Source organism: Nicotiana tabacum, chromosome 8 (assembly GCF_000715075.1).
Source record: "Nicotiana tabacum cultivar K326 chromosome 8, ASM71507v2, whole genome shotgun sequence".
In the NCBI taxonomy this organism is placed as follows: Eukaryota; Viridiplantae; Streptophyta; class Magnoliopsida; order Solanales; family Solanaceae; genus Nicotiana; species Nicotiana tabacum.
Window position 1 is genome coordinate 33,728,255 of NC_134087.1, and position 12,476 is coordinate 33,740,730.

A 12,476-nucleotide genomic window follows, 5' to 3' on the forward strand; every position below is an offset into this window, starting at 1 on the left:
ACAAAACGACTGATCGGGTCGTTACACCTTCATAGGACACCTTCAAAGTTTCAACATAACTCTCAAGAATTTGGATTTTGATTAGAAGAGGCACGAAGATCCTTTTGAGCTTGGGTGAGAATCTACACCAAATCACTGGCGTACACTTCCTTCTGATTTAAAAGTCCTTTCAAGCTTCTAATCTCTTCAGTTGCCTTTGAGTGCTGCTCAGCAAAGGAAGATTACAATCTATCCTTGTCCTTTTCAACTTGATTAGAAGGGGCCTTCAAAACCACTAATTCAGTGGTGGTTATCTTCAATTGTTGCTCCAAAGCCCCTTTCTCTTCAGCGAGAACGTCTTTTTCAAGTTGAAGGCTTTCAAATTGTTCGTTCCAATTACTAGCTTCGGTATGAAGCTGAATCACTTGTTAATCAGTCCAAGATATCTTTCTCATAATCTCTATACCTGTCAAATTGATCTAGACAAAGACAAGGAAGAAAAGTTATAAACCTAGAAGAAAAGAAAGGAATATAAGGGAATAAGTATATACCTTGAGAGCAAAATGAATGACATCATTCATTAAAGGTTAAGGAGCTCCGGGATTCAAGTTTCTTCCTTTCCACGGGGCCTATCAATGGTTTCAACCATACAACAGCTCTGCTTGATTTCTTTAGCAGATTCCCACCATCGCAGACTTCAATCAAAACTTTTTTCATAACTTGTCTACCGCTAGAAAGTCCGGCTTCTTCACGAGAACCAGCGATAGGAATGACAATAGGGGTGGTTGCAGGTACGACAACTGAAGAAATAGGAGGATTAATAGTAGTAGTAATGAGGGTCATTGGAAGAGTGGCAAGTGGTGGCTCTTCAGAAACAGGGCCAAAAAAATTTTCACCCTCAAATCCTTGGGCGAAAAGTCTATTGACGAGTCTTGAGGGGGGATTACCAGAATGGTCAATATCTTCATCCTCAGAGAAGTTCAAATGGTCATTCTCTAGTTCGTTAGCAAGTCTAAAAGGCATAGAGCTTGTAGGTAGGTCTTGAGAAACAATGTCTTCTTCATCTAAAACCATGCGTCTTCTGACTCGTGGCTTCGTCACTAAGGAACCATCTTCATTATCTTCTTCTTCTTTGGAATCACGGGTTTCAACATTCTTCCTCTTAGAAGAAGATATGCTTAAAATATGTTCCTGTGCAGCGCTAATAGAAAGCCTAGCAGAAGGAACAGAAGCGGGGCTGATACCACGAATGGCAAACCCTAGAAACAGAAAAAACAAAAGGGATCAAAGGAAAGAAAAAAGAACAAAGGAAAGGAAAACCATGGTAATAAAAAATAATACCGCGAGTCTTCACTTTCCATCCAAATTTCTAAGAAATAAATTTCTATGATCTCTGGTCCATGGGAGCCGTAGTCAACATTTTTTTTATCCAGTCACGAAAGTTAAGGATTTCTCTGAAAACTTCCATGATTGCTGAAAAATAAACATCAATGTATGCGAGAAAAATTGAAACATTGAGAGAAACGAAGAAATAGAGAAAAATACTCACGTGTAAATTTCCATTTCTCAAGGAAGAGTATATTATCATCACCCACTAAGTCACAAGTGGGAACAACTAAAAATTGGGCATACTAACCACGGTCACAGTCATCCTCGGGGCTGACTAAAACTCTCTCACTTATTGCCACAAAAGAGAAAACACCCTTGTAAAAGAGCTTCGGGGAATATAGATGGAGTAAGTAATGAAAATTAAAAAGAGCCGAAACCAAATTTGACGAATAACGAAGGCCAGCTACTACCCTCCACATGATCGGATCTATTTGAAAAAGGCAAACATTGAAGGAACGGCAACATTCAATGATTACTGGGTCAATAGGAGGGTTGAACCCTAAAGTAAAAGGGTAGGAATAAACAAAAGAATAACCTTCACGATAAGAGGTAATTTTATCATCAGCACTAAAGGTCACCACTAGGTAATTTGGTTTCCAGTTGCATTCACGACGAACTAAGGGAAGGAGACTAGAAGTGATCAAACTAGGGCAATGATCAGCAGGGTTAAGTGATGCTATAGAAGAGACCTGTTTTCTCATAGCTTCACAATCTGGTATGAAAGAAAATTCCTGAGGAACAATCTCAGACACAATGGGTTCTCACATAGGTTCATTGTGATTTTTCCCTCTAGAGGAAGATTTAGAGGTAATGGAAGTTCTAGCTCTAGAATGGGAAGGTTTGCCAGTATTCCTCTAAGAAGGGGTAGAACTACGGTTAGATAAAAAGCCTGAGCTACGAAGTCTTCCACCTTTTCTACTTCTAGCTGGGGCAGAAGAGGGGGAAGTTCATCAACAATCACTACCTTATGGGGATCCAATGATGAAGAAAGGTTTAAAGAACGGGAAGTATCTCTAATGGTAAAAACACAGAGAAAGAGGGACAACTACATGAAGAGTAGAATATGAATGCAAGAGAGAAGAAGAGGTTTTCAAAGTTAAGTATTATACGGTATTCATAGGGAAAAACCATCATCAGAAACCGTCATTATGAACTATCATCATGGAACCGTCACTTTGCAACTGATGCAGCCGTAGAAAACCCTAAAAAATGCTAAAAATTACAGAACCAATTACAACGAAACACGTGTCCTGGGCATTAAATAGACGTGACGTACGTCTCATTGTTTCTGAAGAAAGAATTATGATATTTGGGAAGAGGCGTCAAGACATTCCCGCCATAAATGAACTTACCACTTCCCGAATATTCAGTTGAGAGTATTCAGAAAGTGGGTGGACTATCTGTATTGGTGGAAAAAGGCATGACACATGGGCCAACATCGAGGTGACAAGTAGCACTTATAATTGGGTCAATAAAGAAAGATAAAGGCACAACTAAACTACCCACGGTGTTTCATCAGAGAAGGTACCCGATCTGACAGCTGAAAAAAAGGAAATAGGCATGAAATGCATGAAGACCATAAAAGGGGAAGATTCATGAATCAGTTGTAAGTAAGAGAAGAAGATGAAATTCAGTTGCTTTTTGTATTGTTATTCATTTTGGAGAGATAAAGGGGTATTTATAAACCCCTCTAGGTATCCGTTAGAACAAACAGACTCAACTCTTCGTAACATGCACCTTTTAAAACCAATAGTCACCTTTTTCAATTTAAATAAAATTATTAAAAATATTTTAATAATTAAATAAATATTGTTAATTGAATAGTAAAAATAATACTCCCTCCGTTTCAATTTATGTGAATCTGTTTGATTGGGCACGAAGTTTAAGAAAAATGAAGACTTTTGAAATTTGTGGTCCTAAACAAGTCAAAAAGGGGCCCAGAGTATTTGTGTGGTTATAAAAGCTTCTCATTAAGGGTAGAATTGTAAGTTTAAGTTAAATTGTTTCCAAATTTAGAAAGGGGTCATTCTTTTTGGAACGGACCAAAAAAGAAATAGGTTCACATAAACTGAAATAGAGGGAGTAGGTAACTAAGAATATTAATTTTGGACCACTTAATTTGCCCAAGTGCCCCAAGTGTCTAATCTTGACTATTAATATTGTACCTAAATTCTAGTTTCCCTAAATACTTCTTCCTTTTTCTATTTTTCCAAGGAGGGACAAGTTTTCTCCTCCTAAAGTTGACACATCAACACTAACTAATCTACCAACGATAATAACAATAATAACATACCTAGTGAAAATCTCACAAGTAAAATTTGGGGAGGGTAGTGTGTACACAGACCCTATCCCTACCTTGTGAAGGTAGATAGACTACTTATGATAGACCTTCGGCTTAAGGGAAGCCTATTCTCAACAGTCATAAGAAAATATGATAGCGGAGAAGCAATGAAAAATAAAGCAGTAACAATATCAAGAAAAATAAGATATGACCGAAGCAAAAATAACAGATAGTAATTGAAATTTGAAAATATGAAAATTGGGAGTAACAACAATATTGTTGGTATAGAGAGAAAAAACACGCGACTACCTATTAACCTACTATCTTATCCCTCGATCTCCATAACCTCCTATCAAGGGTCATGTCCTGCCTAATCACGTCTTCCCGATACTTTGTTCGCCTGCCTCTGCCTCTCCTTCGTCCCACCATTGCCAACCTCTCACAGCTACTCATGGGGTATCTGTGCATCTCCTCTTCCCATGCCTCAACCACTTCAACTTCGCTTTTCGCATCTTGTCCACCATAGATGTCATTCCCCACATTATCTCGAATATCCTCATTCCTAATCATATCTCTCCTAATATTCTCACACAACCATTTTAGTATCCTCTTTTATGCTACTTTCATCTTCTGAACATAAGAGTTCTTGATAGGCCAACACTCCGCCTCATACAATATAATCGGTCGAACCACCGCTCTATAGAACTTACCTTTAAGTCTTGGGGGCACACTATTTCATCTATTCCACTCCAATACAATGTGTTATATCATCATCAATCCCATTCTAATACGATGTGTGATATCATCATCAATCTCCCTGTAACCTTGGATTAGAGACCCAAAATACTTGAAATTAACAAACTCACTATATGACTTTATATCAATTAATTGTTTAATTGCGATTCGTTCACTAATGATATAATGTTTATAGGCTTGAGTTCCATCCCTTTTGAGATCTTAAATACTAAGTCTCTGATAAGATCTTACTCCTTGGGTCAGCCAAGTTTCATGTTGAGATCGCAAAGAGTAGCATTTAAGATTTATCCAAATGTTCCCAAGATAAGTAATTCAAGTCAATATTTTTTTTCTTCAGAATTATCTAGTTATTTCAGCTCCAGCTACAACCTATTAAAGTACAAAATTCAAATCTTAGTTGCCCCACATTGTTCTCTCCTGCCTAAGTCGATCACACTGTATTTGGATTATTACTTATCAAGGTCTGCCTTCTAATAGAATTTTCGATGAAACTATTCCAGTAAAACATTATCTTTTTCCTATTCATCTCATTGATTTCCTACACTTCCTCTTTGATTATTGTTTCTAGAACTATAATGATAGTTAGATAGGTATATAAAGTATAAGTACGTACTTGTAATGCTTAATTAAAAAAAAAAGATGCATAAGAAAAGTGTATTGGTGGAAAAAAGGCATGATGCGTGGACCAACAACGAGGTGATAAGTGACACTTTAAATTGGGTCAATAAAGAAAGAAAAAAAGATGGGGCAAGTGCACAGTTAGCCAGTAATAAGATATGTATTTACTTTTAAGCCACTGTTTAAAATGTCTTTAGCCTTTAGCCACTGTTTTAATAAATTTTACCCGTCCGGATGAAAATACCCTTTTGCTCATAAAGTTTAGGATCAAGTGTCCTTAACTTATGAGCTTGTTACTGTAAGTTCAGGACTAGTTGTCCTTAATTTCTGAGCTTGTAAGTTAAGTTTAGGACTACCTATCCTTAACTTTTGAACTTGCAACTCTAAGTTTAGGACTACATGTCCTTAACTTTTGAACTTAGAACTCAAAGTTCAGGACTACCTGTCCTTAATTTCTGCGCTTGTAACTCTAAGTAAGGACCAAAAGTCCTTTATTTTTGAACTTCCAACTCTAAGTTCAGGACCAAATGTCCTTAAATTATGAGCTTGTTACTGTAAGTTCAGGACTAGCTGTCCTTAATTTATGAGCTTGTAAGTCTAAGTTAAGGACTACATGTCCTTAGTTTTTGAGCTTGTAAGTCTAACTTTAGGACTACATGTCCTTAACTTTTGAACTTGTAACTCTAAGTTCAGGACTACGTGTCCTTATTTTTTGAACTTGAAACTCTAAGTTCAAGACTACATTATCTTCGTGTTTTTCACTTCCTCTCCATTCTCTTCACCAACAGTTTTCATCAAAATACGTCATTGTTCGTCCCATTACACTCTCTTTATCAGAAAAAATACCAACAAGAACAACTATAACACAATCATCTGAGCTCACAAAATTACCAATCCGTAAAATTCCCGGCGATTATGGTCTTCCTTTAATTGTTCCATGCAAAGATAGACAAGATTATTTTTATAATCAAGGTAAAGAAGAATTTTTCAGATCAAGAATTCATAAATACAAATCTACTGTTTTTAAAACCAATATGCCACCGGGAAATTTCATTTCGTCCAATCCAAACATTGTCGTTTTGCTCGACGGCAAGAGTTTTCTGATCCTTTTCGACGTATTTGCAGAAATTGGACAGAGCAGAAAAGTGATAGAAGAAAGGGTAATACTGTCTTTTCATATTAATTTTAATAGACTAGTGACTACTTTTGCTCAGCATTAAAAATACTGAATAAAAAGTAAATACCACTTTAAAAAGTGGCTACCCCACATAATTTTTACAAAAAAGACAAAAATAAATTACCCATGGTCTTTTATCAGAGAAGGTACCAGATCTGACAGCTGGAAAAGATGAAATAAACACGAGATGTATGAAGACCTTAAAAGGGGAAGATTCATGAATCGGTTATAAATATGGGAAGCGAATCAACATCAACTCTGATTATATGATATCCTCTATTATTGCCATAACTGTTACAAATAAATTTGGTAACAGATAATCAAGGCAATTAATGCCAATAACGAGTTAAAATTAAGTGGGAAAACTGTTACAACTGTGTATCCTTATATAAGGTCCATTACCTCATTTTGTATGATCATCTGAATATCTCTAAATATTTGCAATAACCCTTTTTATTTTATTTGATTCAACATTTCAATCCGCAATTCTGGGAGAGATTAACAATCAACAATAAGCTTTCTTTCCTTTACTTATTATTTCAATTATTTGTTTCATTTCTGTATTTCTAAGAAATTAAAGTGAAGTAAATTTGGTTATTAGTAATAAGAGTTTCTTTAATATGCGCTTTGACCACAAAACCTATTTTTGGGTTAAACAAAAAGCACAACTAGGACGGAATGGAAGGTCAATGACATGACGGTCCTAGAGAAATAGTGAAACAATAATTACTTCCCATTAATGGGTTTTTCATGCATTATACTCCCCCGTTTCATATTAGATAGGTAATTTCCTTTTTAGTCTATTCCAAAATAAATGATATATTTTTAAATTTGAAAATAATTCAACTTTAAACTCTTTCATTTTACCCATTTACCTTTAATGAGAAGCTTTTATAGCCACACAAATGTCATGGCCCCACAAATCTTTTATCTCTTAAGCTTTTAAGACCGCAAGATTCAAAAGTATTTTTTTTTTTTAAACTCGTGCCGAGTCAAACTACCTCATCTAATATGAAACGGAGGGAGTATTCAAAAGAAACCTTAATATATTCTCCATCTAAACGAATCATGTTCCCGGTCACATAACATGTATGCAAATGGCAACCTATGGTAGGATTTAACACATAAAGATGGACAACCTATGATAGGATTAACTCATGGTACATGTATTATCTTCCTCCGAGGCCAAGGTAAAAAGGTGCACCAGTGTGCCTCAACCACATATCTCCGTTAATCCAGGGGGCAGCTGTGTATTGAGCTGCTTCTTCTGGGCTAATAAGACGGAAGTTCTTGAAACTTCTGTTCCTGTTATTGATGAGAGCACCAGGTCCGCGGTTGGCGAACTCATAGTAATAACATGTCTGCTCGAACGCTTCGCCTTGCCATGTCATCCAACCTTCTGGGCGGATGAAATCACCCAATTCACTCTCCATGAATACTGTGGTTGAGTAGGCCTTCCAGGGACGACCCAAGTAAGTTGGAAGTTGGAACCTAACTGGAAACAATTCTACTTCTGGGACGACTCTACAATTCTGGAATACCACTCCACCGGGTTTAAGCGCAATTTCTTTGCCATCAGCGGTAATAGTATTGAACTGTCCCGCCAAAGGTTTCCTCGCTATGATCAAACTGTTTTGGATTACCGCTGAGCCCCTGCCAAAGATGAAGTCTACGGTACCAGAGATGACACAGTTGCGATAAAATTGGCGATGGTTTTGATAGTACAAAGTGTCTTGATAACCTTCAATGCTGCAGTCAAAAACAGCAGCCATATCACCGTTAATTCGAAGAGCCACAGCTTGGTGCCCTTCTGGACCAGCAGTGTTTCGGAAGGTAATTCCCCTAGCAACAAACCCATTGCCAAGTACAGCTGCCATATGCAAGCAACATCTAATCAGTGCAACATATATAGTACTAGTAGTACACAATAAAATGCTTAATTATAGTAATGACTAATTCCTGTGTCATGTGTACTGTTCATGATAAACTAAATAGCACGCTCCATAAATCAAATATACACATGCTACCTAGCTAGCTAAGCATCCATGCATGCACGTACGGTTGATTTAATATACTTACAGAAAGTAGCAGTGTCTTGGGTGGGTATTTTCATTAGAGCAAAGTTTCTATTTCCAGTAATGATGGTTTCCCCTGCTCCATTGCCAAAGATAAAAACGTTTGGTTGCTTTTTAGAGATGATGATATGCTCTTCATAGATGCCAGCTTTGACATAGACTATGTATTTGCCTCTATGGTTTTCGGGATATGCTGCGAGGGCAGCGGCGACGGTATTGTACTGGCCACTCCCATCCTTGGCAACCACTGCATGTGGAGTTACAAACCTATGTCTTGCTAAAAGCTTACGGTCAGCAACTGGGAACCATGTAGGGTAAGAGTCATGACCTATCTCGTTAACTTCAAGGAGGCGACGATTAGATGTGCTACCAGCTGCGCTCTTAAGGTTTGACGGAATTGAGACGTTGAATGATTGGAGGATGGTTGACATTTTTGCTACGATATTGATAGCATTGTGGGTCAGCTGGGTTGCATTCACCATTCCCTTTTCTATAGCGGATTTGTATTCAGGCTTCTCGATAGCATCAACGCACATGCTTTGATAGGAGTACACCGCACCTAGCCAGTTCAATAGTTCGCTGACACGATCATTGAGGGAATGCAATTCGGTATCCCCAACCATAGAGTAGGAGGCCTGGAGTTCCTCGATGGCATACTGCAACAACTCTTTGCAATCCTCTACCGCCATGTGATTGTAAGGATCACTTTCATTGTTGACAGAAGTCTTCTCCACCACCTCGAAAGATTTCTTGACCTCATCCACGGTGATTTGGATGGAGACCAAGAGGTAGTCTTTCATGGTAGCACTATTGTTCTTAGCCACTGAATCAAGACTCTTTGCACAAGCTTCTTTGAATTCCGCAGGTTTACAGAACTCCTCAACTGATGCCTTCAATTGGACTTTGGTGCTTTGGTCATCATCTTTTGAACTGCCATCTTGGTGCAGGACGATCACCACCCCCAATATCACACCCACCACTAGAATCAAGGATACCAACGACACCACTATTTTTCCCACCATCTTTAATTTCCTTTGTTAATCTTTTCCTTTTCTCAACTTTTTGTCTCCGTTCTTTAGGTGCTGGTAATGCAACAATTCGGACGAATGAACTATATATATTGAATTGTATAACTTATAAATGGCTATATATACGACGGGAGACAGGTAGACATGCATGCATTTAAGAAAAAAGTGATGAAACGAAAAAAATGGCGGTTAGAGGTTATTCCTCTCGTTGGTTACGTTAGTCGTTTCTTGAAACCTAAGCAGATGGATGAATTAATGACTATTTTATGAGGAGTTTTATATAGGGTTCTGGAGAAAGAGTTCTCCAACGTAACATGGATACATGATTGTCACCTTTGCATGGCTAACCGACGATTGGGCAAAGATATTTGTGGTATCATGAGTTATTGAATGACTCCTGGCCATCAATTGCATTGAATGGTGAACCGTAAAATAGTTTTGACCAGCTAATTAGGAACAGTATTTCTACCAATCATGTAACAACTAACAAAACTAATGAATTTATTTTATGCGCGCGGTAGTAAAAAAGAATCAACAAAATATAATCTTTTCATTAATTCAGTTCGAGATAAAAAAGATAAACTCTTTATGGGTATACATATAAAAAATGATTACTTATTTATTGGTGAAATCACAACTAAAATACTACCGGTAGTAGTAGCAGCAGCAATAGTATTTATTATAGGAGCATAAATGAACTGCATTTTTGCTTTCACATTTTCTTTTAAAGCAAAGCGTGAATTCTCGAAGCTTATTACTTGCATTAGAAGATAAAGGATGATTTTATTTGGTCGCAAAATACCCATTGGCAATACTTTTGTTTACCCTCAAAATCGGATAACACTAGAATTTGTAAGTGATTTTACGGATATGCGGAACAATTTGGTACAAGACGATAAATTGAGTTAGATTGAATAAATACAGACATAGTAAATTCAAATCAAACGAGGAGGGTGATTCCAGCCTCTGTGTAACGTTCACCCTCAATCCGGGCTCACAGGACAATATTGATGAAAAAGAAAGAGAACCTTCAATAATAGTGAAAATAATAGTATATTGTTTTAGAATGCATATTACAATGTGTGTCATGAATTATCAGGCCCCCTTTATATAGTAGGAGAGTCTTACTCTAGGTACAATTCTATAAAAGGTAAAAAATCTTCCGATTAACTGATTGCTGATTCTTCATCGATACGTGTCGAGATCCCCGCCGTGATATCCGGCTGGTCACAGATATTACGGCCTTCTGTTGGTCTTGCTTGATTGCCCGACAATGTTCTTCAAAGTTGTTCAGGGCTAGGACCGTTCCCGGACCATGATCTCGATATTTAAGAGGGTGAGCGTTATTCCCCCGGACTCTGACTCGATGAGGCCCTTGACTCGATTTCGGTCCCATGTCATCATGTCTCGAGCTTAGCTTATCTTATCGGAGACCGGGGTGTACTATGAGCCTGGTTCTACCCGTATACAGATAGTCCCCTCGTTTCTCGGAGAGTAAGTTGACGAGAAACGACATGAGCTCCCTGATTCCTTCTTCGATACGCCATGTCAAAAACCACAAAACCCCGAAAAGTCTCGTCAGTCATGTCATAATGGCCTTAAATGCGTGTCAGCCGTCGGTTAGCTGTCCCTGGACGCGAAGCGTCACAGAACCTCTATAAATATCCCCTCATTCGTTAATTTTTCAATTTAGATCAAACCTTCTACCCTCGTACCCTCAAGTTTTCATTACTTTCTAGCATTTTTATCCCCGTTACTCAAGGTTCTTCGAAAAATTACTACTCATCATCCACTCTAGCCTACACATCTGGGCTCCCACTTTCAATCTTTGATAGGTTACAAGTATCTTGGACACAAGTACTTTACTTTATGTTTTGATGATCTAACAAACTTACCATCCAGAACCACATAAGAAACCTGTTATATATTTACAAGACCTTGAGATCACAAAGTTCCAGGTTGGGATCCAGCGTGAGATATAACTCAACTCTTTAGAGTGGAAGGAACAGCTGAGTGAACAGGTCTCTACCAGTTCCCAAGGAGACTATATGAAGTCAACTCTCCAGTAGGAAAGTTGCTGCCTGCACAGCCATCTGCACATGAACAGTGCAGCAGTCAACTTTCTATGGAAGGCTTTTCACCTACCTTGCTAACATCATTGTAAGTGATGTCACACACATATAATGCAATCAAGGAAGGTAAAACAACTTACTTCATGAGAGAACAAGATAAAGGACCTGAAGCATGCCTTGTACAACCATTCAAGTTAATCAACTCAAGATAATCTGGGTAGTGTGCCCTTAGATTCACAAGTTAGTTAAAAGTCTTTGTAACTATAGAGTGACAAAGTGGCTTGTGGTGAGAGCATCACAAGTTAGTTAAAGTTTTTGTAACTAGGGAGTCACAAAGTAGCTTATGGTAAGAGTACCACAAGTTAGTTGAGTTGAATTCTTTGTAATAGAGTCATTACAAAGTGGCTTGTAATAGGTGTTTACAAGTTGGTGAAGTTGAAAGCTTACAAGTATAGGTCGTGGTTTTTTCCCCTTGAGTTAGGATTTTTCCACGTAAAAATCCTCGGTGTTCTTTATTTACTGCCGAGCTACTGTGGGAACAATTCGAGAACCTGATTCTCTATACAGTAGGAACTTATCTTGTGTCTAATTTACATACTGGTTCAGTAGTTAGCACTGTGACAACTGATATAGGACCAAATCGCTATACAGTTTAGTTCATTAGTATTTTCGGTGGAAACTCATAGAGAATCCAGTTCCCTATACAGTTTGGTAGACACTTAGTTTCTAACAATCTTTCTCTATCTTTTTCAAGCTTTCCTCCATAATAATGGAAAAAACCTCAAAATCTATTCCCCAAAAGGATGTTCCTTCTTCTTCGCGGCCGACTAATAAGGTCTAGGAGACCGCCCCTGATGTGGTTGTTGATGAATCGGCGGAAGATCCCCCATTAAAGATGTTAATTCTCGGGGGTTGTTTGGTCACCGATGACTTCAAGTTTGAAAAGCCTTCTTCCGTACAGGGTCAGTGTGAGAAGGCCTCGAGATATATCAGTTCAATCACTGAAGAGGACCTCCCCATGGTCCGAAAAGACTGCAACTGGGGCAATAAAGACATAGTGGTCCTTGACTCCGAGGAGGCCATTACTACCCATGTTGAGGG

At 38.1% G+C, this 12,476-nt stretch overlaps 1 protein-coding gene across 1 annotated transcript; it reads right to left on the reverse strand.

Annotated features, from left to right (window-relative positions):
- Window positions 1-7,226: 7,226 nt before the first annotated feature.
- LOC107768739 (pectinesterase 4-like) lies at window positions 7,227-9,525 on the reverse strand. The gene is made up of 2 exons (XM_016587881.2): window positions 8,280-9,525; window positions 7,227-8,070 (listed from the first exon to the last, which is right to left on the reverse strand). The coding sequence occupies exons 1-2, from the start codon at window positions 9,295-9,297 to the stop codon at window positions 7,370-7,372; spliced, it is 1,719 nt and encodes a 572-aa protein (XP_016443367.2). The 5' UTR covers window positions 9,298-9,525; the 3' UTR covers window positions 7,227-7,369.
- Window positions 9,526-12,476: the final 2,951 nt, after the last annotated feature.

Excerpts from the sequence above, each read along its gene's own strand:
- LOC107768739 (XM_016587881.2), bottom strand. The coding sequence starts at position 9,297 with ATGGTGGGAAAAATAGTGGTGTCGTTGGTATCCTTGATTCTAGTGGTG. Across the intron at positions 8,071-8,279 it reads CCAAGACACTGCTACTTTCT|CTGTACTTGGCAATGGGTTT; the intron begins GTAAGTATATTA and ends TGCATATGGCAG.